At 40.5% G+C, this 24,326-nt stretch overlaps 1 protein-coding gene across 1 annotated transcript in view; it reads left to right on the forward strand.

The window, feature by feature from the left end:
* The first annotated feature begins 437 nt into the window (after window positions 1-437).
* The window catches only part of cpt1a2b (carnitine palmitoyltransferase 1A2b), a 49,095-nt gene continuing 25,206 nt past the window's right edge, over window positions 438-24,326 (forward strand). The window contains exons 1-10 of the mRNA XM_082177469.1: window positions 438-536; window positions 7,811-7,953; window positions 8,641-8,780; window positions 9,492-9,663; window positions 10,571-10,672; window positions 10,827-10,964; window positions 11,460-11,537; window positions 13,872-13,979; window positions 14,698-14,785; window positions 14,856-15,051. Of these exons, the coding sequence (XP_082033595.1) occupies window positions 7,813-7,953; window positions 8,641-8,780; window positions 9,492-9,663; window positions 10,571-10,672; window positions 10,827-10,964; window positions 11,460-11,537; window positions 13,872-13,979; window positions 14,698-14,785; window positions 14,856-15,051 (1,163 nt within the window). The 5' untranslated portion in view covers window positions 438-536; window positions 7,811-7,812. The remainder of the gene's footprint in view (window positions 537-7,810; window positions 7,954-8,640; window positions 8,781-9,491; window positions 9,664-10,570; window positions 10,673-10,826; window positions 10,965-11,459; window positions 11,538-13,871; window positions 13,980-14,697; window positions 14,786-14,855; window positions 15,052-24,326) is intronic.

Raw genomic sequence — 24,326 nt, forward strand, 5'->3', positions numbered from 1 at the left:
AGTATTTTTCCGGGAGTAACCATGCTCGTTTCCAGTGAATACTGTCAAAAAATTGTTCTAGTAAAATTTACATCTAGGGAATGTGTGAACTATATCATATGCTAACTATCGGCTATGTTACGCATTATGTTAATTATTTAAACAAATTATCAAGAAGGCAAACACCATCCAATTGAAGTTTTTGGCATTATTTCTCATTAAAGCAAAGTGCTTTAAATAAGTGCACATAACTTGGAGATAAAGCTTAGATGATGACAGATTTAAAAGTCCTTGCTGGCAGAGGAAAATCATACAAAGTCATAAATTCATCATGCTCAAGTATACTGCCATTATGCGACTACGTCTTTACCTCTGTGCCGCGTGATGTCATCGCGTATGTAAATGTGTGTGTGTGTGTGTGTGGCACACACATTTCCTCAGGTATGTGTGTGTGTTTTCCTCAGGTATGTGTTGCCGCTTTCTGGAAGTGAAAGGGTTGAGAACGTAAAGTTTACTGTGTCAGAAAACTGTTCCCGAACTCACATTCAAACTTACAGGTATGATTTTTCAGACATGTCATATGTCTATTTTTTTGTATGAAAACGAAAATACAGATTTGTTTTTGGATTGAATAGCTCCGGTAATTATTTGCAGCGTGTTGTTTGTCGTGTCATGATTACAGCGTTCAGGAATATTCTCGATTATCGAAGGGTGTGGAAAGATGTAACGTTAATGAAGAGAAACTTTGCTGAGTTTTGTTTGCTTATAGTCAATGATACAAGTTTCCCCACAGAAATGTAAACCGGAGCCACTTTTTTGATAAAAGGCTACATCACGCACCCACTTAATTATGGTCGTATAATAGCCTAAATTAGCACAAACTAGGAAACTTTTTTCTTATTAATACTTTTTCTTGTGTTACTCTATATGCAAAACGATTTAAAACTTATCGACAGGTACAATAAAGCCAAGGTTAAAAATGACGCCACACCCAAAATCCACGTCACGGAATCCCCGAGGATTTTCAAGAGCTCCAGTAAATATATTCAGCTCTTGTTTTATACTGTAAACTTAAAATCTCTTTGAACAAACAGTGAATGCATATAATATGCATGCTGTTTTTACTTTTCTGAATTAATATTAAATAACTGATCAAAGCTAGGCTACTGGCATTTTGAAGGACGATTTTGACACAAAAATCTGTATGCAGCTATGTTTTGATTATTTTCTTTCTTTTATTTGTGTTCTTGTTTGTTTGCATTTCCTCAATAACTGAAATAAACCTCCAGTACATAATTTCTCGCGCTGGTAGTTTCTCGCGAGTTTCGTTACTACCATGTTTTACCAGTTTAACAACATTCAAACCTTCAGCCTAGCCTTTTGCCATATTTCCTATGAAATCCATGTTTAACGATTACAAAACACCATCTTTCTTTATCTTCTCAGTAATAGTGGATAAATGTCTCTGAAGGCTACCTCCATTTTTTCTTTCATAGATTCATTGTTTTGAATTGCTTTCAGAAATAGAAAATTTTCTGGAAAAACCCAGTCTTTCTTGCAGACTTTTTACTAAGACTAACCTATTTCACAGCTAGCATTTAAATGCACACAATTACCGGTAAGTAATATTTTCACACTTTTTGTGGTTTGACAAATTTGAGTTATAGGGTTAATTCATTGAAATGCAAAATGCAACTCCTTCAGTAAGTTCATTGTTTTCGCTCGGTCAAAACCATATGGGATCAATATCCTGTCTAAAGTATTGCAGCCACGGATCAAAAAATAATAAGCGTGAATCAAACCTTTAAAAACACACGTAAAAATATATTGCACAAACTGAAAAGAATAATGCAAATTGATCAGAATAGCAAACAACGTGGTCACGGATCAAAATATAGGCTAATAAGTGTGAATCAAGAAATAACAAGCATGAATAAAAACTTTAAACGCATTAAAAGTTATTTTGCACAAAACTTAAACTTATGGTCATGCTTTCTTAAAAAGTATGTTTTCTTTTGTTTTATTACTCTGCACTTTGTGCTCTCTTGCATTTTCTGCTCATATTTTACTCTTTTGTACGCTTGTGCTGTTTTTCTCTACGCTCTTCTTTCTATGTTCTGCGCTAGCTTTCACAAATGTTGCAGTTCGAATTTCATGTAAATTAGGGCGGGCTTAAGCGTCACCATTGGTCCACTAGTTCTAGATTGACAGCTCCTCCTCTAGCCAATCAATCGAAGAGGGGAGTTGACGTCACACCAATGTGACTCATGGCTACTGATGCTTACTTATACACAAGGGGGTAATCTTTCAGCCGGAAAACTGAAGCTTCCACGGGGGCCGCCATTGATTAGCAGACCATCACCTGCTGTTAGCATGTCATTGACTCCCATTCATTTTGGCGTCACTTTGACAGCGAATAACTTTACATCTGAGGCGTTTAAAGACTCCATTTGTCCATTATTTATTTCTAAAGAAACACGAAAATGTATAAAAGGCTCCATTACCTTGTATCTTACGTTATGGCCCTGTAGAAGCAGTTTTTGTAAAAATAGGTTAACGATTACGTCATAACCACGCGACTCTCTGTCGCACAGTAGAGAAATTACCGTATGGACAGGAGGAGAAGCTCGCGGGCAATCGGGGAGACGTGGAGGCAAAATGACAAAATAATTAATCAGAATACTTAGCAAAAGTTTCTCCTGCTCCTAGCTCATGGACACCTCCTACTCACACTCTCCGTCTCTGCAAGTTTCGGAAGGGAATGATTCAGATTTCTCTTGGCACAGCTACTAGAAGACAGACAGGTTGCTCACGTCACATCTACGTCGTCAAGCTCAGTTTGAGTCTGCGCAGTACGCTCAGCCATCAGGAAGTGAGATTGACTAATTGACTTCACTTTTCTCCGTTGAATCCAATGGGGTCGCTGAGTCCATTTCTTTTACTGTCTATGCTTATACAGGGGAAGACGACCATCAACTCAGCTGGCAAAAATCTTTCCGTGGCAGGACACCTTTAAACTGCATGTGTGCCTGCAACTCAACCTGTTGCTGATATATACGTATACCTGGCAATATGTTATCGTTAAATTCGTCATCCTAACGACGGCCTGTCACAGTTGTGCCTGTCTGATGATCTATCATTCACCTCTAATGCACTTACCTCTGGACCTGGCACCGCAAGCGTCGATCTTCTCCGAGCAACACAACAGAGTTTCATCAAAGAATTGCCTTTTTGAACGAGAAGTTTGAACGAATAACTCGCTCGTAAAAACAGTAACTAGCCACCACCTACTGGCCGTTTTACTTTCATATTTAATCAATAACAAGGATGGGCAATGTCGGTCCTGGGTGCAGAGTTTAGCTCCTCCAACCCTAATCAAACACACCTGAACCAGCTAATCATCGTCTTTAGGATAATTAATACTACAGACAGGTGAGGTTTTTATCGAAGTTGACGCTAAACTCTGCAGGACAGCGGCACTCCAGAAACAACGTTACCTATCCCTGATGGAGATGTTACTGTATTCAAATTTGAAGCTATATTTAAAATGTAATTCTAAAGTAATATGCAATTATGTAGCTATGTAAATAAACACAATAAGTGTGTAATAAATCACTGTATATTAAATCCAACTTGTTTCTGTATATCTTCTCTGTAACACAATCATTTTCAATAATCTTTTGTCAAATTTGGCGTAGTTAATAAAAAAGGTTGGCAATGCGTAGCGATGACAGGTCAAAGTCCTAAAGTCTTCAGACAATGGCCGTTTTTTAACTTAGTTTTTGCAAAGAATTGTAGCGTTTCATAACTGCAGGATGTTTCACTTACAGCAGCCTTAGCATATTGACATCATGAGCCAAGTAATATTGTTTAACACCAATTACCAGTGTGCACATTAACATTCTCATGTATCTCAAAAAAGCTGAATTAAATTTTATGTCCAGAGTTCAGATAGCTTTACTGCTTGAAAGTCTTTGTAAAGTTAAATTGAACTGTCGTCTTCCCCTGTATAAGTAAGCATCAGTAGCCACGAGTCGCATTGGTGTAACGTCAACTCCCCTCTTCGATTGATTGGCTAGAGGAGTAGCTGTCAATCTAGAACTAGTGGACCAATGGTGACACTTAAGCCCGCCCTAATTTACATGAAATTCTAACTGCAACATTTGGGAAAGCAAGCGCAGAAAAGGCGATTTACACCTTTACAAATCTTCTCTTGCGCATGAAAATTTAATTTACGCTTGCAATCTTATGTACAGTTTCACAAATCTTACCCTGCGCATGCAATTCTTTATGACATCATTTTACCTTCAAATGGCGTCGACAGCATATTAAGCAATCATGATATATTTGTTTATTTATTTATTTACCATGTAGGCCTATGTGTGCATTAAAAGTACCATTTCGGCAACGTGAACGTTTCTGAACCAAATGAAGAATAAGATGTGTTCTGGTGATTGGCTTGTTTATTGAACCAGTCAGATAAGAGTAAATTGAGTCAGCGAGAAGCTCATTTGATTGGCTACATGAAGAAGGTGGACCTGCCCTCCTCTTCGCGCTTGCAAAACTCAATGAGTGAGAGAATCGTGCCAAAACTGGAAGCGCAGGTAAAAGAAAGACGCAACTGTACAAATCAGGTTATTTCGGGAACTTTTTTGCCCCATGCACACAAGAAGCCATTTAGACATTTGCAACAGTTTATTTTTTTACACAAAGTTTGATTTTACGCAATTAATCTGTTTTGCAGTTCCTGACTCTGTTGCTTTCGGTCGCAAATTGCTGTTCACAGGCCTGCAATACTTTTGGCCGTATTTGTGCGCAAAAACCGTGCCAGAAGTGTAAGCGTGGAAAAATGGAAGTCAGAAGAATACAGATCCTATTTATTTTGTGTTAGCATGAAACTGTACGGCTGTTACAGTTTCACAATACATGAATTATACTTACGAATAATATTTTGCCAATAAATGATGTTTTATTAACAAGGTTCGGGAGGAACACGTTCTAATGATCAAGCAATCAAGTCATTCTAACCAGCTGTCATCAATCAGTAATCAGCAGGTCCACTCATTCAGCATGAGTTAAACCTATAAATATATGCAGTCGACTCACCCATAATCCTCGACAGTTTTCAGCATCCCTCCACCACCCCATCTCCTCACACTTGCATGGTTATCTTCCTAACCAGAGACGGGGGGAGTACTCTGGGTTCGGGCCCAATTTCTGAGCTCGGAGCCCTCCCCCCGGACAGCACGCCAAATACGCATAACCATTTACTCTCTGATCATTCGTAAGTGTGAACTCGTGAATATTAATATCTTGTTGTAAAAGGTGTGAAGAGCGAATTTTATCATCCACAAGGGCAAGGCATTTAGGCTATGTTTGATATTGCGCTGCCAGAGAAAGCGAAACTAAAATCACACGCGCGTGTGAAACGCGCTTTACAAATTAACTTGACGCGCCTTACCAATTGCCATGTCTAATAACACGCACAAACATTGTTAAAAAGAATTTGACGTACAAGTAAAAATGTAGGCTATCTGTCCTACAGCGTTTTTCTACTTTACCACAGTAAAGAATACGAAAATAATAGGCCTAATTAAAAGCGAACCAAAGAAGAAACATATCGCCCAGCCCTACTCGTATGCATTGTGGAACCTGTGTTAGGCTGGGTGTCCATTTGTAGCGGTCCCTGCGGCGACCCCATATGTGTATTCCTCCACTAATAGCCCCTCTGCGGACGAGCCTGTGTCTTTCACTCTACAGAGCCCGATCTTTTGTCTCTGCTGGTGTTCTCTCCCCCCTGTAACTAGGCTGGAACCACCCCAGAGACTACCATATGTTGTACTACCCTGCTTGGCTAGTCCATATGTGACCCTGAACCACAAAACCAGTTGCATGGGCCATTTCTTTTTTTTTAAATGGAGATGTATACATCACCTGAAAGCTGAATAAATAAGCTTTCCATTGGTGTATGGTTTGTTATGATAGGACAATGTTTGGCCAAGATTCAATTATTTGAAAATCTGGAATCTGAGGGTGCAACAAAATTTGTGAAAAAAACATTGTGAAAATCGCCTTTAAAGTTGTCCATTTATGTACGCAATTGTGCTGCATTCACAAAAAATAAATGTTTTATATATTTACGGTAGGAAATTTACAAAATATCTTCATGGAACATGATCTTTACTTAATATCCTAATGATTTTTGGCATAAAAGAAAAATCGATAATTTTGCACCATACAATGTATTGTTGGCTATTGCCACAAATATACCCGTGCGACTTGTGACTGGTTTTGTGATCCATGGTCACATACTGTATGTGTAACCGTCACAGTGCCTCCCTCCGGGGTAGGATGTGACTTCCGCAGCGTTCCCTTCCCCAAAGGCACGCTTTCAGCGTTATCCAATAAGTCACACTGAGTGGGTCTTGCTGAACAGCAGTGACTGACCTTCTCTGCTTAGAGCTCTTACTTTCTGCCCAACACTACGGTCAGGCCAGGAGGCTCAAGCACTGGAAGGGCCAGCAGCAGTGGCATTTTTGTAGTGATATCCCCATTCATCAGAATCACTTCTGACGTACGTCATCGTGAACTGACGAAGGGGAACGTCTCAGTTACGTATGGTAACCCTCGTTCCCCGAGGAGGGAACGGAGACGTTTGTCCCCTCGCCACAGTTGCTGAGCTTCCGCTGTACGGCTGAGTCACAAGTCCGGCTCCTCAGAGGAAAAAGAAGGATGCGATGCACCTGCCGCTCATTATATGCTCGCGCCGCGATGCACAGCAGCTGGTGCAATTATCGCATGCCAATGCGCATTGGCTTGTTTAGTTACACTCGAAGTAGATGGGCTCTTGAGCGAGATCCCCATTCGTCAGAATCACTTCTGACACACGTCTCCGTTCCCTCCTTGGGGAATGAGGGTTACCATATGTAACCGAGACGTTTTCTCTTTTGTTATCATTAAATAATAGAGTAAATGCTTATAATATAAGACGGATTCTTAAACCCCTCATTGGAAACTGAAAAATGCTCCCTTTTGAATGAAGAGGTTGTTTTTTCACCTCTTTTATTCACTGCATATGTTAATTCCAAGCAAAGCCTATTGTGGCAATTGAAAATAGTGAGTGGCAGATGAGAATGCAGCAAGCTTTTATTCTCACAGCATTCCTGCTAGCTTTGCATAACCTTTTTCACACCAACTGTGCTTGCCCACATCATTTTCATGTTAAACTGTGTTGCATGTTTAACTCGGTCCTGTTACTCAAGTGCACCAGATTCTCTTTCATTTCCTTTAATTTTGTGCCATAATTTCTCAGATTTATATACATGGACACACACATGACCAAAAGACTTTCAGGATAATATTTATTCTGTGAATACCTACACAAAAAATGGCAAGGGTAATTTATATAAATACACCACTAGGGGTCATTGATGTCTTGGTTATAGCCTTAGTTCATGAATCTTTTTACATTTGCTTACTAGATGTGACTGGTATATTGACAGCAGTTTCCTTCAGGGACCTTTCTGAAGATAAGAATGGAACCTGTTACAATAAAACAGAAGAAAATTTGGTGTAAAATATATTTATTTCAAATACTATGTGAACTTTCTGAAGATATTGTCCAGACTTTTTCATTCAGTTTGCAACTTTAGCTTTAATAAAGGATGGAACCTGTTACAATAAAACAGAACCAAATTTGGTACCGTGACTAAAGCAGATACCATGAGTGAATGATATAAAGTACACTGCTTTATGTATTTCAATGATCCAGTGTAGGTTTTTATTTTTTTATTTTTTTTTACTGCTAAGTCTGTGTTGTTTCTGTCTATAGTCATGGCAGAAGCTCACCAAGCAGTAGCGTTTCAGTTCACCATCTCTCCTGAGGGGATCAACCTGCATCTGTCCTACCAAGCCCTCAATCAAATCTACCTCTCCGGACTGCGGTCCTGGAAGAAACGCATCAGCAGGATTAAGGTCAGTGACTTGAATGAGTGTGAAAAAATTGCAGACATTTTGAACCCCCTTGTCTTTTTTTTTTTTTTTTACTATAAATAGGTAAAAATCTCATAGGAATGTTAGGAGTAACACTATATGAAAATTAAATACAGGACATTTGTTCTGCCAAGAAATTAAGCTCCGTGAAGTCACCATGAAAATTGCTGTATTTATCATAAATGATCATTTATAATAAATACTGCTATATTTAATAAAATAAAATAAAAGAATTGTCAATTTTGATTTCATTGTTACTTTACTAACTGCAGGGTTGGCATTATCTTTCAGTTAAAATTCAGGGAAGAAGGAGGCGGGAACCGGCCAACGTTCAACATAACTTTAATATTGAAATAACACAAAACCAACTTAAAGCGGCAGCCCCTCACGGGCGACTGCTGCATATAAACATAATAAAAACACAACTTAAACATCCCAGGCTTGGTCCTCTCTCGTCCTCACTGTCGTCTCTCATCCTTTTATCCTCTCAGAGCTAGTCTGTGAGACATGAGGTGTGACGCGGAGGTGACACCACTGGCCTCACTCCATTCCCAAGGCTCTTGGCCCCTCCCTGCTTGCCACATGTGTCTCTAGCCCAGATGTGCAATGTATGTGTTTATACACAAGGGTGCATTAATACTTATGAACTTTTGACTTTTTCATGGACAGAACAGAATCATTAAAGGCGTGTACCCAGCGAGCCCCTCCTCTTGGCTTTTTGTTGCTGTAGCAATCTTGGCCACTATGTACATGCAGTCCGATCCATCTATGGGCCTCATTGCTAAGATTCGGGAGCACCTGCCCCTCAGGTAACACTTTCTTTTACCCTTCAGTGGGCATTATCTTCTAAATGGTAAACAGTTGAATGATAAAATTCAAGCTGGAAAGATTAAGCACGATTTTCTTATTTAAGTACTAGTATTTTTGCTCTTTTTTTTTTTTTTTTTTTAAACCGTTATGTAAACAGTGATTACTGTTCTTAATTAAACATTCAAATGTCCAATTCTCTCACAGAATCTTTTTATTGGTATTTATTCCTATTTATGGGAGTTCTTTTTTCAGTAATTATTAACTGTTTCAGATGTGTCTCCTATTTAATTTTTTAATTTTTAAAGTACACAAAAAAGAGACCTGTAAACATACAGCAAGAGTATAGAGCTGTGAAATTTACATTTAATTTTGGGAAATTTGGTTGCTAGAGAATTTGTTGAGAAATTTTTCAATGAGATAATATTTAAATCTCTTATTTGTTTGACATCTTGGCAAATCGGTGCACAGTTTGACACTTTTGTTATCTTTTCTGAAACTCCAGAAGATGCAAAAGTCTTCAAGAGTCTTTTGTTTTTCTAGTCAATGTTTCATATATCCATCGACAATTGACATGATGCAAGCTTGTATTATCTTTGAAGCCTATGTGAAATGACAACATTTGAGCACATTCTTAATTTACATTAGCATATATCTAATATTAACCTGGAAGAGAGAATGCTGATTTGCTCCACTGTGTTTCTTTCTGTCAGTCTGTCATTGAGCACTCAAGGTCAGACGATGCTGTCGGCGCTGCTGTTCAGTACTCTTCTGTGGTTGTCTCTCATTCTGGCTCTGAGGTTCTGCCTGAAGCTTCTCCTGTCGTACCACCGATGGATGTTCGAGCAACATGGATGCATTTCTACCAAGACCAAAGTCTGGGCGGTTAGTGTTTCATTACATTTAGCCTAGCATTGAAAAAAGTGTTGTTTTACTTTCCCCGACAACTTTTTCACTTGTCTCTCCACAAGCTATAAAATAGTTATTTCAGTTACTAATTAGTATATTTGGGGTCAATAAGTTTTAATATTTTTAAAATTAAAACAGGATGTATTAAATTGATTAAAAGTGACTGTAAAGAGATAGTTTCAAAAGATTTCTATTTCAAATAAATGCTGTTTTTTTATTACTTTCTATTCATCAAAGAATCCTGAAATCCAGCGTATTTAAATGATTTCTTAAGGATCATGTGACACTGAAGACAAATCAGAAAATTCAGATGCACCATCACAGGAATACATTACATTTTTAAATACATTTCAAATAAAAAACATTCATTTTAAATTGTAATAATATTTCACAATATTACTGTTTTTACTGTTTTTGATCACAGTATGCAGCTTTGGCAATCATAAGAGGATTCTGTATATAATTAAATATAAAAAATGCAACTTGACGACAGCTGTAAGTTCGTAAACACTTTTACTGGAAAATTATGGCACTTCATGTTAAACATTTGTTATTCAGATTCTTTTTCTCATTATAACTTGTTCAAACTAATGCTCTAAAGACTATCACGAATCATACATGCAATTTCAACTAACGCTTATTTGTATTAGCCTGCTAGACTGTTCAGTACATCAAAGAAGTCTAAATGTTCAAGGCATAAAAACAGACATACATGATCACTGGATGTGGAATGTGTTGAAAACGCGGCACTGGCCCAATGTGGAAGTGGCATTACAGTCAACTGGCCCAAAACACTCACCCTGGACCAAATCAGGTCATTCTTATTGTTGAAACTTTTATATTTTTCTTCTTGACTGTTTCTTTCTCTTGTCCTCCCTGTCAGACCCTAGTTAGGTTGCTGTCCGGAAGCAAGCCATTACTGTACAGTTATCAGACTTCTTTACCGCACCTGCCTGTACCTCCCATTAAAGACACTTTGGAAAAAGTGAGTCAATATATTATGTATTAAATTATTTGTGTGTAATGTGCATAAGTGCTGGTTTGCTGGGAAGTCTCCTCTAGAAATTGTCAGGGGTCATGGAGTTTTAGGCTTTAAAAGATACCACTAAATGCTATCTCAACCATTTTCTCTGTTTTAGTATCTTGAATCAGTGAAGCCACTTCACGATGCGGCTGGTTTTCAGCGAATGAAGAGACTGGCTGCTGAATTTGAGAAAAGTCTGGGTAACCGCCTACAACGATATCTCAAACTCAAAGCGCTGTGGGCCACAAACTATGTACGTGCTGAAATCTGTACAGTTATTTTCTGGTCAATGTCACAACTATCATTAGTCTTATTATGTGCATGTAATTGCATTACTATAGTTATACAGTACTACAGCTGTTCAAAATCATTAATCATTAATACAAAATTATTGGTATTGAATGTTAGATGCATAAACAACTTTATTAGAGTGATAATGACTTAAACATATCTCAGATAGCTCTTCAGATCATATTAAAGTGGTTGCCAATGGGTATTCCAGCTTTCTGTTAAATAACAACCCTTTAATAACAATTTGAAGCCTGAAAATTGTAAGCATTTTTTAAAAGCAACATTCTAAAACAATCATGTGACCATGTAACTGGTGTATGTATGTGTCAGATCAACACAGCAATATCATAATGTATTTAGAGCCTTTGGAGAACTATAATTAATAATTAATATTGTTATAGACATTTGATTGGGATAATTTAGTATGTCATATTTAGAGTTTCTTTGTTTCTTCCAGGTTAGTGACTGGTGGGAAGAGTATGTTTACCTCCGGAGCCGGAGTCCTATCATGGTCAACAGTAACTATTATGGCATGGTAAATGGAGCCTACAGCATTACTCATTGTCAACTATCACCCCTATTTTCATTAAACATTTAAGCTTATTAAAACATTTACTGAACACTAAAAAAGCACACTTAATGAAAATGTAAATGTGTGTGTGTCACTCTTAAGAAAAATGCCTCCAAACAGTTCAAAATTAGGGTTCTTTGGCTTGTAACAATAGCAGAACCCTTTTTATAAGGTTTCATAAAGAACCATGCTTTGAAAGTGTAATATAGGGCCTTAATGGTGTTATAAATAACCTTTTTAATAATAGTTTATTTTCATTAGTAAAATACTTTATATTATTAATATTAATATTATTCTTATATATTATTTATTATATAAAATAAATAATATAAATAATTAATAATAAATTAATAAATAATATTTATATATAAAAAAGAAAGTACACCCTTTAGAATTGTATGGTTTACATATCAGATCAAAATAAAAATAGTTTTCTGGTCTTAAAATTAGATAAATACAACCTCAGATGAACAACAAATGACATATTAGCCTACACCGTGTCATTATTTATTTAACAAAACTAAAGCCAAAATGGAAAAGCCATGTGTGACAAACTAAGTACACCCTATGATTTAATTGCTTGTAGAAACAACACCTTTAGCAGCAAAAAATTAAAGTAATCATTTTCTGTATGACAGTATCAGTCTCTTGCATCATTGTGGAGGAATTTTGGCCAGCTCTTCTTTACAACGTTGCTTCAGTTCACTGAGGCTTGTGTGCATCTGTTTATGCACAGCCCCTAATTTCCACTAACTGCGGAACGGCGGCGGAGTCAATAGGTTTCCATTAAAGTCAATGTGTATATTTTCACTGACTGCGGAACGGCTGCGTTCCGACTCCGGCGATCCGCAGCCCTCCAGAGACGCAGAGCTTCTATTTTTGCCGGAGCTCCACAGCAATTGAGCACTTATATCACGCGATCATACGTGAATTTGCGAGATCTCGTGGGTCATCGTGACTTCAGCTGTCAGTCATGGCCGCAGCCGTTCTGCAACAAATCCGGACTTGGTGAGTATTGAAGGACGGCGGAGCACGGAGCCGTTCCGCAGCCGTTCCGCAGTTGGTTGAAATCCGGGGTTGAAGTCCCACCGCAACATGTCAGTCTGGTTGAGGTCTGGACTTTGACTGGGCCAGTGCAACACTTTGATTCTTTTCTTTTTCAGCCATTCTGTTGTAGATTTGCTGGTGTGCTTGGGATCATTGTCCAGCTGCATGACCCAATTTTGGCCAAGCTTTAGCTGTCGGACAGATGGCCTCACATCTAGAATTCTTTGGTACACAGAGGAGTTAATGGTCGGCTCAATAACTGCAATGTGCCCAGGTCCTGTGGCTGTTCTTTTTAGAGAGAAGAGGCTTTCTCCTGGAAACCCTTCCAAACATGCCATACTTGTGAAGTCTGTGGTGTAGTTCTTGTTTTTTTCGATTTCTCTGAGCGATTGCACGGTCTGACCTTTGCTGGGACGTCCACTCCTGGGAAGATCCGTCTTGAATGTTTTCCACTTGTGAATAATCTTCCTCACTGTGGAATAATGAACTTCAAATGATTTGGAAATGGCCTTGTTACGCCTCCCAGATTGATGTGCAGCAACAGTTGGTTCTCTAAGATCATTGCTGATGTCTTTCCTCCTCGGCATTGTGTTAACACGCACCTGAATGCTCCGGAGCAGCAAACTCTTTTATAGAGGTGATCACACTTGCTGATGATCAGTTAATCAAAGACATTTGATTAGCAGCGCCTGACTGCTACTCACCCTCTTCATTCCTATGGAAGAAGTAAGGGTGTACTTAGTTTGTCACACATTCCATTTTGGCCTAGTTTTTGCTAAATAAATAATGACACAGTGTAATATGTCATCTGTTGTTGTTCATCTGAGGTTGTATTACCCAATTTTAACACCTGCCATGGACCAGAAACCATAGAACCATAGAATTCAAGAGGGTGTTCTTTCTTTTTCCCATGACTGTTTGTCTTTATTTTGAACACTGTTGTTTTGATATTTCAAACCTAAAATTATCATGTAAATGTCATCTAAACGTTTTGCTTAAAAATATGGTATCTCTTTTGCTTAAAATGTGTTATATCTCTTATATTTTATCTAATGCAATGACATTCAGGCATTCATGTTTGCAAAGGAAAAAAATCATTAATCATTAATTGTAACAATAGATGCCTTGACACAAGATGTTTTCTTAGATTTCATCAGTGTTTCAATAATCTAATCCTATAAAAAAAGGAAAGGAAAACTTCAGATGGGTGGATGCTTATTTTTTCTAACTGTCTGTATAATTCATGCACAGGATTTCCTGTTTGTGACTCCAACTGCCAGTCAGGCAGCTCGAGCTGGGAATACTATCACTGCACTGTTCCTCTATCGCCGCAAGGTCAATCGAGAGGAGCTCAATCCTGTATGTTACACACCTCAGTGTTCTCGGCAGAATTTGAACCAAACCCCACCCAACACCACTCACTTTCTGAATGAGAAACTGCTTTAGTAATCATGTCTCTACCTGTTAACTCACTTAGTTATTTCCAAGGATTTACTTGATTCCTTTTGATTCGTCACTGGCCAGGCATACAAGAACAATGAAGACTAGAGTTTGCTTTAAATATGCATATGTTGGTAAATTCTTTTTCAAGGTGATGTGCTAAACTGAAAACATTTTAAACATCATTTCTCAATTAAAAAACAAAACAAGATTATAATACATACTGGTTTTATAACTAAGTATTAATTGATAGACTACCCTGAATATCTGCATTGCTTACACAAATAAAAAATGAGTTGTCACCAGACCATTTGAAACCAACAAGTCACAACTAGTAACAATAAGTTGATTAAAAGTGACGAAAAAAGAATACACTTTGTACATTGAGTGGAGTTACATTGATATCAGTTTTAAAATAAAATAATTTTTTATTGAAAATTGTTCTTGTATGTGACATCTGTAGATAATCAGACACTTACATTATGCATCTACGACCCATATGTATTATTAATTATAAATGAGTTAAATTAAAACACAGCAACACTGTCATACTCCTGTATTGTTCAGCTCAGAATATAGAGACATTTTGGACAGTTTTGCAGTAAGTCATTGAGATCATTTGTTCTGGTTTATCTAGAGTCGTATTCCTGGTACGGTCATACCACTGTGTGCAGCTCAGTGTGAACGTATGTTCAACACCACACGCACACCTGGAGAGGAGACAGGTACACACTCACACACACACACAAATTAAGAAAGTGATCTTGTGTCCTTGACAGTTTCTTGATCTTTCAGATGTGCTGCAGCACTGGCAGGACAGTGAGTTTGTCGCTGTGTACCACAGGGGCCGCTTCTTCAGGTTATGGGTCTACCGAGCAGGGCGCCTGCTGTCACCCAGAGAGATCCAGTATCAGATTCAAAGGATCTTGGATGACCCTTCACCTCCTTCTCCAGGAGAGGAAAAACTAGGAGCACTGACTGCAGGAAACAGGTCAGATATTTAGACAGTCAAGCCCCTTTCACACAGCGCTTTGAACCCGGCAAATTGCCGGCAAATTGCCAGAGCGCCTTCTGTGTGAACGCAAACTCGACCCGGGATTTAAGCCGGGATCGATGCCGGGTCGGGACCTAGTAACATTGCCGTGTTCAGTCCCGGAACGCGCGCTGTGTGAACAAAAGCCGTAATAATGCCGTGTCGTAGTGATGACGCTGAAGCCGGGCTCGTTCTCCAGCTGTGAAACGGTACGTAATGCGCAAGTTTATGATCGAATCAGAGAAACAAATGCACAGGCGTGGTTTCTCGAGAGAGAGATCGCAGCTCATAAGCAAATTTAAGACGCTGCTGAGATTACAAGTCACATCGATGTCACGTGTCTTTACGGCATTTTTACGGGTTGTGTGTGAACGCACTCGCTGATTCTGGAAAATCACTGGCAGTGTGAATGACCAAAATCAAACGAACCCGGGTCAAATCCCGGGTCACTTTATCCGTGTATTTTCCGGAATCTCTGTGTGAAAGGGGCTTCAGTGTCTGTGTTTGCTGTCCAGCAGGGTGCGTTATAGGGTTTTATGTCAAGCACAGCTTCCTACAGAATTTATTTACTATATCACATCCATTTATTCCATATTGTCTTCTAGACATTAAAACTGAGAGTTTTTGGGCCTCTGTGGATCTTTAACACATTGTTTATATGAAGTAACGTGATATTATATTTACATATTTTCATGCTGGTATCAACTGTAACTTCCTAAGACACAGAATGTGTATACTGTTTTCACATTTTTGCATGGATTGGGGCAGGATTGTTTAATATTTTAACAGAGTAATAATAGCAGGATAAAATGAGTCAAAGCTCCATGGTGAGTATTACACTCCACTGACATTCTGAGGATGTTTGGGCAGCTATGTTTGAATTTTTTTTTTTTTTGCTGAAGACTCCCTAAAGGACAATAAATAAGGAATGCTACGAACAAAAGTGATGCATCCCATGGAGACAGTAACAATAGAAGAGTATTTTCCCCAAAGTAATGATTAAAGAGTAATATAAAGATTTTTATATAATATACTATGAATGTGTTTTATTATTTATTTGTTATATAGGGGTTGCTAATGAAATTAAACAACCAGGCAAGGAACCTGTACAGACTCTTAATGACACTGCATAATTAGGCTATGTTCACACTTAGCGTCTTTTTTCAAACTGCCAGCGTCTGTTCTACATTATAACCCTATGGAGTAAACCGTTTTTTCAAAAAAGTCCTGAGCGCTTTTTTAGACGCCACCGCCGGCGTCTTTTTCTGCAGCTCAGAGCGTCTTTTTAAGTTGAAAAAAGTTCAACTTTTCTGAAAAGAACGCCCTACGTCAAGCGCCTTTTTGACAGCTGACCAATGACAAGCGAGTAGCGAGACCTGTCGTTTCCATAACAACAAGAACAACTGTCTGTCCACCCACAAACGTCTTTGTGAACCGACATTCTCCTCCCCGGTAACTTCAAAAGCCAACGCAAGAGCCAACTTTCTCTTTCTCTACATTTTTTTGCATCACACACACAGCACTATGCTACTGTTCCAGCTCTTGTTATAGCAACAAAAGACGCACTCGGCTGCTATTTGTAACCGAACGCTGCCAGCGTTTTTTTTTTTGCTAAAAAAACGCCGTTGTCAACTTTTTCCTGGAACAAATATAAATTGTGACGACTATATATATAATTTATTTTTCTTTTCTTTTTCTAACAAAACACAAATTATTATTTTATAGGGCAAATAGTGAAGGAAAAGCATAATCAAGCATGCAATATACATGGGAACTCCATCATAAAAAAGCTGATTTAAAAAACACAGTGTTGAGTGTGCGGGGGAGGGGAGGGGAGGGGAGGGGAGGGGAGGGGGGATCTGTGGTGTGTGCACGAACTGTGATTGACAGTCAGATCTCACACAGCCCTGCGCTGATTGGACCAGAAGAAACCGGAAGCGTTGGATTTTTGCAAAACAAATAACAGGCTCTAGGTGAAGGTAGAAGCGCGGCTGATTTATGTTGTTCTGTTGGAGCATAGTGTCGGTTTCAGTGAATATGATCAAAAAAATCTTGCCGACGACAGCTTTAAATTACCACACAACCCTGGACTTTGTCTATTAACAGTAGATAATTCCAGGCTGAATGTTTTCCTAGAGAAACACCGTAATTATTTGGACGCCAATTAATTCACCAAATGCTGCAATAACATCATGTGCCCCCGAGACATAATTGCCATCCCTTTAGGGGCTTTGTAATCTTAAAAATGCAATAACTTCTTCCACTTCTGAATAGGCCCAGAGAATGTCTAATAGGAAGAGAATTGGCACTCTCTGCTTACTTCCGGTTTCTGGACTGGCTGCAGTAACACGTCTCTGTCCATGCGGGGGCGCTCGCAGGCGAGTGCAGAATGAATGGAGGTCTATGGCGAAAAACCCTCAAAATCCACTTTTCTCAGGATATAATTTTTTGTCTAGTAATTTGAATGTTGTATTCGAAAGGAGATGCAAAGAAATTACACATTGCTGGGTGTTAGATTTTTTAGAGTCACTTATTTGGTTTAAAAAGTCTTTTAAAATGTCAATGACGTCAGAATGCTGACGTCATTAGCAGAATGCTAGCGTGTTATGGGCAACAACAACTCAACCTGTAAGAAATCGAAAAGAAATAAGTACTCGTTCATTCAACTTTCGACCTATAACCCATGTTGAACTTGCAAAACCTACAATAAAATCTGAAATTTCTCAACGGCAATCGGGTGAAAGAGACACATTTAGCCGTCTAGCCCCATAGACTCCCATTCAGTCTGCACTCGCCCGCGATCACCTCCAGTGGAATTCTAATGGAACTGCAACCAAGATCGACACAATGGGGCTAATAGGAAGTGCCAAGGCTCTCCGTAGACGGGCTCTGATAGGCCGCTGTACGTGAGCTGTATCGTTCAGTTTCGTTCCGACAAACGGGGCACTAATTTTTCTTTTGCTCAATATGTTCAACGTTAATAAAAGGTATCCAAGCAAAAAGTTCTCCACGCATTATCCTGCAGTTAATGAGAAATTGTAATTTATTGGCGCACTATATTGACTGCGTATTGAGACATGTAAAACTGTTGAGCTAGATTTTCAACCAATCAGCATCGAAAATGTAAGTAGGTCACAGCCGAAATCAAGCCATGAAGCCAATATCACTACGCACATGTAAACATGGAGGAGGACGTAAGCAGCGCATCTTCATCTGATAGCGGCGATCAAGCTCGATTAACACCCGTAAAGTGTATTCTTCATGTCGGAAAAGATGGTGGGAAAGGTCCGCAGCCCTTTACTGAAGTCCGATGGGAAAAAATCAAGCATAGGAATGGCTCAAAACGTCGGACACTACGGAGCTAACGTTAGCTATTGCTAATAAATATGTTGCCCTCCTGGACAAACCGGTCTCTGATGTCCCAACAACTACGGGTTTCACCCGGCCTGCTATCGGCGTTTTATAGACAAAAAACGCTTGACTTGTGTGTATGTGTGTGATGAGTAGGTTTAGGGGTCGGGTTAGTGTGTGTGTGTGTGTGAGAGAGAGAGGTGGGTAGGTAAATAAATAAATCAAAATGAAAAAACTGCAAAAAAAACTTGCATCACAATAAGTGTATTGTGATTGTCAAAACATTTTAGTAACTAAACTGAATTGTATTAGGTTTAGTGACAACATGTTACAATGTTTATATGGTACAATTTCTGGTAAGCTAGGGGTTTTTTTTTGTTGTTGTTTTTTTTTTTACAAATGTCACGATTTCAATTCAATTCTTGTGATTTGATTTAATATTGACTCATTTGAATAAATATTAGGTACACAAGATAGGCGTTAATTTTTCTAAAAAAATAAATAAATAAAAAAAATACATAGGCTACATACAGACAGCCCTATCAGCTGGTAGTATTATTTAAGGTAAAAAATAACTCCGATTAAATATAATGCGTTTTTTATTATAATAACAACTTTATTTAATGATATAAGTACAAATATAATAAATATGTAATATAGTACACATATTTAGCAAAATACTTTTTCTAGCCAACTAACGTGCCTAAATTATGGTCATTAAATGGCTTTCCTGAGGTAAATGTTATGTGACATAATTGTTCTCCAGCTGTTTTATTGACCCCTTTGTTTGATTGATTGATCGATATTATGTATGAAGAATATACATTTCGGTAAGCTGTACTGTTTCTTTCAACATTGTTCATTCGTGTTTATTTACTATTAGCTAGTAGAGATGATCGGGTCACGTGCCGCTAGGGATCAATTACAAACACCAAAACGGTATTTATTGTTTGAATTTCGTAATAAAATTGACAGAATCTGAGATTTTTTTCATATCATAACTAACCTGCTCTGTCTAGTCTGTCGGTCTACGTGTCCTCTTTGCTTCGCGATTTTTCTGTGCGTGAGAAAATGGATGTGTGACGTGAGAGCGTGTGAAAAGTGTCAATTGCGTGAGTCTCACGGTGAATGCGTGAGAGTTGGCAGCTCTGTTATTATATTTTGACTTAATTCAATTTGTTATTCAGATTTTACCTCAAATATTATCTTTGAATTGGAACATGAGAAGTAATTGGGATGTTAATGCTTCAGTAGAAGTTTTCTTGATAATCTTATCATGTTTACTGTCCCTAGAAAGCAACTTCAGGTATCACACATTTCTAACTGGTTTATTTTGTACTTCAAGTGGTAATTCGGCATTTTTGGGTTTATATGATAAACGGGTTTGAAAGTGCAAAATTCCCTGTTTTCCCTTTTTTTTTTAAATGGGCACCTTTAGCATAATTTTTATCAAAAACTGCAAGGTGTGTGTGGAGAACTTTTTCCTAAGGAATCTATATATATTTCTGATGTTAAAAAAGTAGGTAGTGCCCCACTTGGTGGGACGAAACCCTATTTCTAGGCCTCTTTTAGGCTACCGACAGCGGCCTATCTCTCTCTCTCTCACACACACACTAACCCGACCCCTAAACCTACCCATCACACATACACACAAGTCAAGCGTCTATAAAACGCCGATAGCAGGCCGGGTGAAACCCGTAGTTGTTGGGACATCAGAGACCGGTTTGTACAGGAGGGCAACATATTTATTAGCAATAGCTAGCAACGTTAGCTCCGTAGTGTCCGACGTTTTGAGCCATTCCTATGCTTGATTTTTTTCCATCGTACTTCAGTAAAGGGCTTCGGACCTTTCCCACATGAAGAATACACTTTACGGGTGTTAATCGAGCTTGATCGCCGCTATCAGATGAAGATGCGCTGCTTACGTCCTCCTTCATGTTTACATGTGCGTAGTGATATTGGCTTGATTTCGGCTGTGACCGACTTACATTTTCGATGCTGATTGGTTCTAGCCAGACCCATAGAGAGAGAGAGTTGCGACACTCTTTGATGTCGCCGCTATGGCTGTCACGTGGTTCATGTAAGCCCCAATAGTTCCAAAACATACGCTGGCTGTCATGTTCTTCTATGGGACAGACAGCAGCGATTGCATTATTGAACGGTAAATATAAAATAAAACACACACCCAAGTACTTTTTCAGCTGTTATTGCATTATTGCATTTTGTTAATGTCAGTTCTCTTTCATCATCTCGTTTCGAGATCCACCTATGGGAAGGGCATCCGTACCTGACCTCTGCAGAAGCATCCAATTGCACCAAGTCTGGCTAGACAGACAGAAGCGCGCAGCCAATGCCAGGTAAGGCCACACCCCCTTACCTAAGGCATATAGCTGTCAGGCGCGCTGCTATTCCTCAGTTGACATTCGCTTCTCGCGATCTCTGCACTGACACAGTTCGGTTGGATTAACGTTACGCTGCTCACTTTCGAGTCTTCAGGAGGACATATCGCCAGATCAGCCTCCGCCAGACGTGAGTGACAGTCGTTTCTTCAGCCTATCCGCTGTGTTTTTTGCATCCGGAGTCGCCCGCGCTCTCGCTGTCCTTCACCTGCTCCTCCTTACATGGCTGCCCGCCACGGATTTTTCCGAGTTCTTCACCGCTAGCCCACCCATGGCTATGTGACCGTCTAAACAGCCGCTTCTCCGGGGAACAGCCTATCACGACGAGCCTGCCCGGCCGCGTGTGGTGCTCTAATAATCGCCGCTAAGGACCCTCTCGTTCTGCGCTGTTTGCTTGAGCTTAACACGCTCAAGAAGCTTTGGAGAACCCGGAGAATTGCGGTCATTGTAATTGCTGCACATGTAGCTTTTTACTAAGCCGGCTTTTAGTTGCACGACCCAGCGCGCCGTGCTCGGCCTTTCTGACTCGGATGGGGGACACGGTGATGATGACGCACTACCGGGGGACTCCCGGAGCGCCACCTCTCTAAATATTTGAGCTGACATCAGCCCAATCCGCATTCCCTGAAGAGGACATCTTCGGGAAAACCTCACTCTCGTTGACGAACCGGCCGGTTCCGGCGACGGGGATGACGCGGTCCTTTTAGCGTTCCCTAGGCTAGCGCTCACGCGGCTTTGCCTCAGTCCATCCTCCTGGAAGTTTGTGAGCGAGCGGCCGTTCGTCTCAACATTGTGTGGCCAGCTCCACAGAGCGCCACCGACCAGGATAGGAATATTTACGACGGGTAAGAGCTGAGACCACCGCCCAGTCTGAGGAAACAACTCTTAAAACTGGAGCGTCCCGCTAGACTGTTAACACGGTCTCACGGGCCTTGATGTGTTACGATTACGTGTTGAGGCTTTCAATTTATGCCTTCCTAGGAAGGCGGCCCCAAACGCAAGCGGCCTGCCTGTTGTTCGACCGTTGGGAGTATCGAGCCCGCGTTCACGGGCCACGAGGACGTTTAGTGGACGTTGTGTGTGTGTACCCCCCCAAGCGGGGCTGTCGTGAGGAAAAGTACGTAGCAGTGTTACCACACTGCACGCACTTGGTTCCCCTCACCCAGTTATTAAAGGCTTCGGCCCCAGTGTTTCCCAACACAAAACACACACATTACTAAACAACACATTTAACAAACGAATCAAATTAATTCGTGCAGAATTATATATCTGCCAACATAGAGAGCAAATCTCTCTGATCCCATGCATGTCGTCCACAAGAGGGCTCCATTGCCTCACAAATCAACTAGCTGGGCTCACACAGCTCAGTTGCGGCTGCCCAGCCATGTGTTTTTAGTGGACGTTGTGTGTGGAAGGCTTCGGCCCCTGTGTTCCCCAACACAAAACACACACATAACTAAATAACACTTTAAAACAAACGAATTAAATAAATCCGTTACAGAGAGAGTATCTCTCTCCGGGGATATTATTTTTCTGCCTGCAGTGTGTTTTTAGTGGACGTTGTGTGTGGAAGGCTTCGGCCCCTGTGTTCCCCAACACAAAACACACACATAACTAAATAACACTTTAAAACATACAAATTAAATAAATCCGTTACAGAGAGAATATCTCTCTCCGCGGATATTATTTTTCTGCCTGCACTTAAGACTGCCCAGTTCATGTGTTCAGGAGATATGTGTGTTTTCCGCCCACTTTCAGGCCTTGTGAGGGAAAGTTTAGCACAGTGGACACCACACTATGTTCCCCTCACTCTGTCAATAAAGGCTCCGGCCCCAGTGTTTGCCCAACACAAAACACACAAAGTTCCGAATCAAATTAATTCGTTTTGGAGAGAAGACCTCTCTCCGCAGAGAAAACTTCTCACTACAGAGGGAGGAAATCCCTCCGAACCCCTGCATGTCGCCTCTAGTGTGCCCACTAGATGGCGACTTTGCATCACGAATGAACCAGCTGGGCCCATACACCCCCGCTCCGGCCCGAGCGGGGGCGCTCTCGAGTCACGAAGCGGCTTGGCAAGCCATTTCAGCGCCCGAGTGGGTTTTGCGTACCGTAACCTAGGGTTACAGGCTGCAGTTTGCAATAAAACCTCCACTTTTCAACGGCGTTCTCTCTTCTCACACAGAAGAAAATGCCTCACACATTCTGAAAGAGGAAATTTCCTCGCTCCTAAACAAGGGAGCGATTCAGATGGTGCCACCCAATCTTATAAACCATGGTTTTTATTCCTGGTATTTTTATGTTTCCAAAAGGCGTGGTGCCCCCCGCCCTATATGGACCTTCGAATGTTGAACAAACATTTGAGGAAATACAATTTCAGAATGTGACACAAGGCTCTCTCGCCCGTGTCATAAAGCAGAACGACTGGTTCACATCAGTCGATCTGAAAGATGCTTTCTTTCACATAAGTATCTACCCTCCACACAGGAAATATCTTCGTCTCGCCTACCAAGGCATTTGTTACGAATTCACAGTTCTTCCGTTCGGGCAAAATTTGAGTCCCCGAACTTTCTGTCTGTGTGCGGAGGCGGGCGTGGCGCCCCTGAGACTATCAGGGCTGAGAATTCTGAATTACATATACGATTGGTTCATCATAGCCAAATCGAAGGAGAAGGTGTCGCTGGACACCGGCCGGGTGCTCGCGCACATCACATCCCTCGTGTTCAAGGTGAATGCGAGCAAAAACAATCTGACTCCCAGTCAGAATGTCTTTTTCCTGGGCTTGGAATTGAACTCAGTCTCCTTGCGAGCGCGTCTCTCTCAAGAGCGTGTTCGCTCTCTGATGAACTGTCTGTCTCAGTTCAGAGAAGGGGCGAGAGTACAATATCGCACATGCCTCAGGCTGCAGGGTCTCATGGCTTCATCTATCCAAGTTGTGCCGTTGGGTCTCCTGAGAATGAGAGCGTTCACGAAATGGGTTTTGTCACTACATTTCAGCCCGATTCGCGATCTCTGCCGCTCGGTAACAGTGACGCGCGCCTGCTCGGCGGCCCTGCGCCATTGGGAGAGCGAGAACTTTACGCTCGGGGAACCCCCTTGGGACGGTTACGATACGGAAAGTTGTGACGACAGATGCGTCCTTAACAGGCTGGGGAACCACCCAGGAAGGCAGAATGGTGAACGGTCTGTGGCTGAGCAGACTACGTTCAGCGCACATTAACTATTTAGAGCTTTTACCATTTGGAAAGCTCTGAATCATTTTCTGCCTCGCCTGCAGGGACATCCCGTTCTAGTACGGTGCGATAATACCACGGCAGTGGCTTATATCAACCGTCAGGGCGGCATGCGCTCGTCGAAACTCCACGCTCTAGCTTACAGGCTGTTGGTGTGGAGCAGACGGGTTTTTCTGTCATTACGCGTGACTCATGTTCGAGCATTCTGAACAGAGGCGCGGATCTGCTATCGAGGGGAAACCCAATCTAAGGG

Source organism: Leuciscus leuciscus (genome assembly GCF_965113295.1).
Source record: "Leuciscus leuciscus genome assembly, chromosome: 1".
NCBI lineage: Eukaryota > Metazoa > Chordata > Actinopteri > Cypriniformes > Leuciscidae > Leuciscus > Leuciscus leuciscus.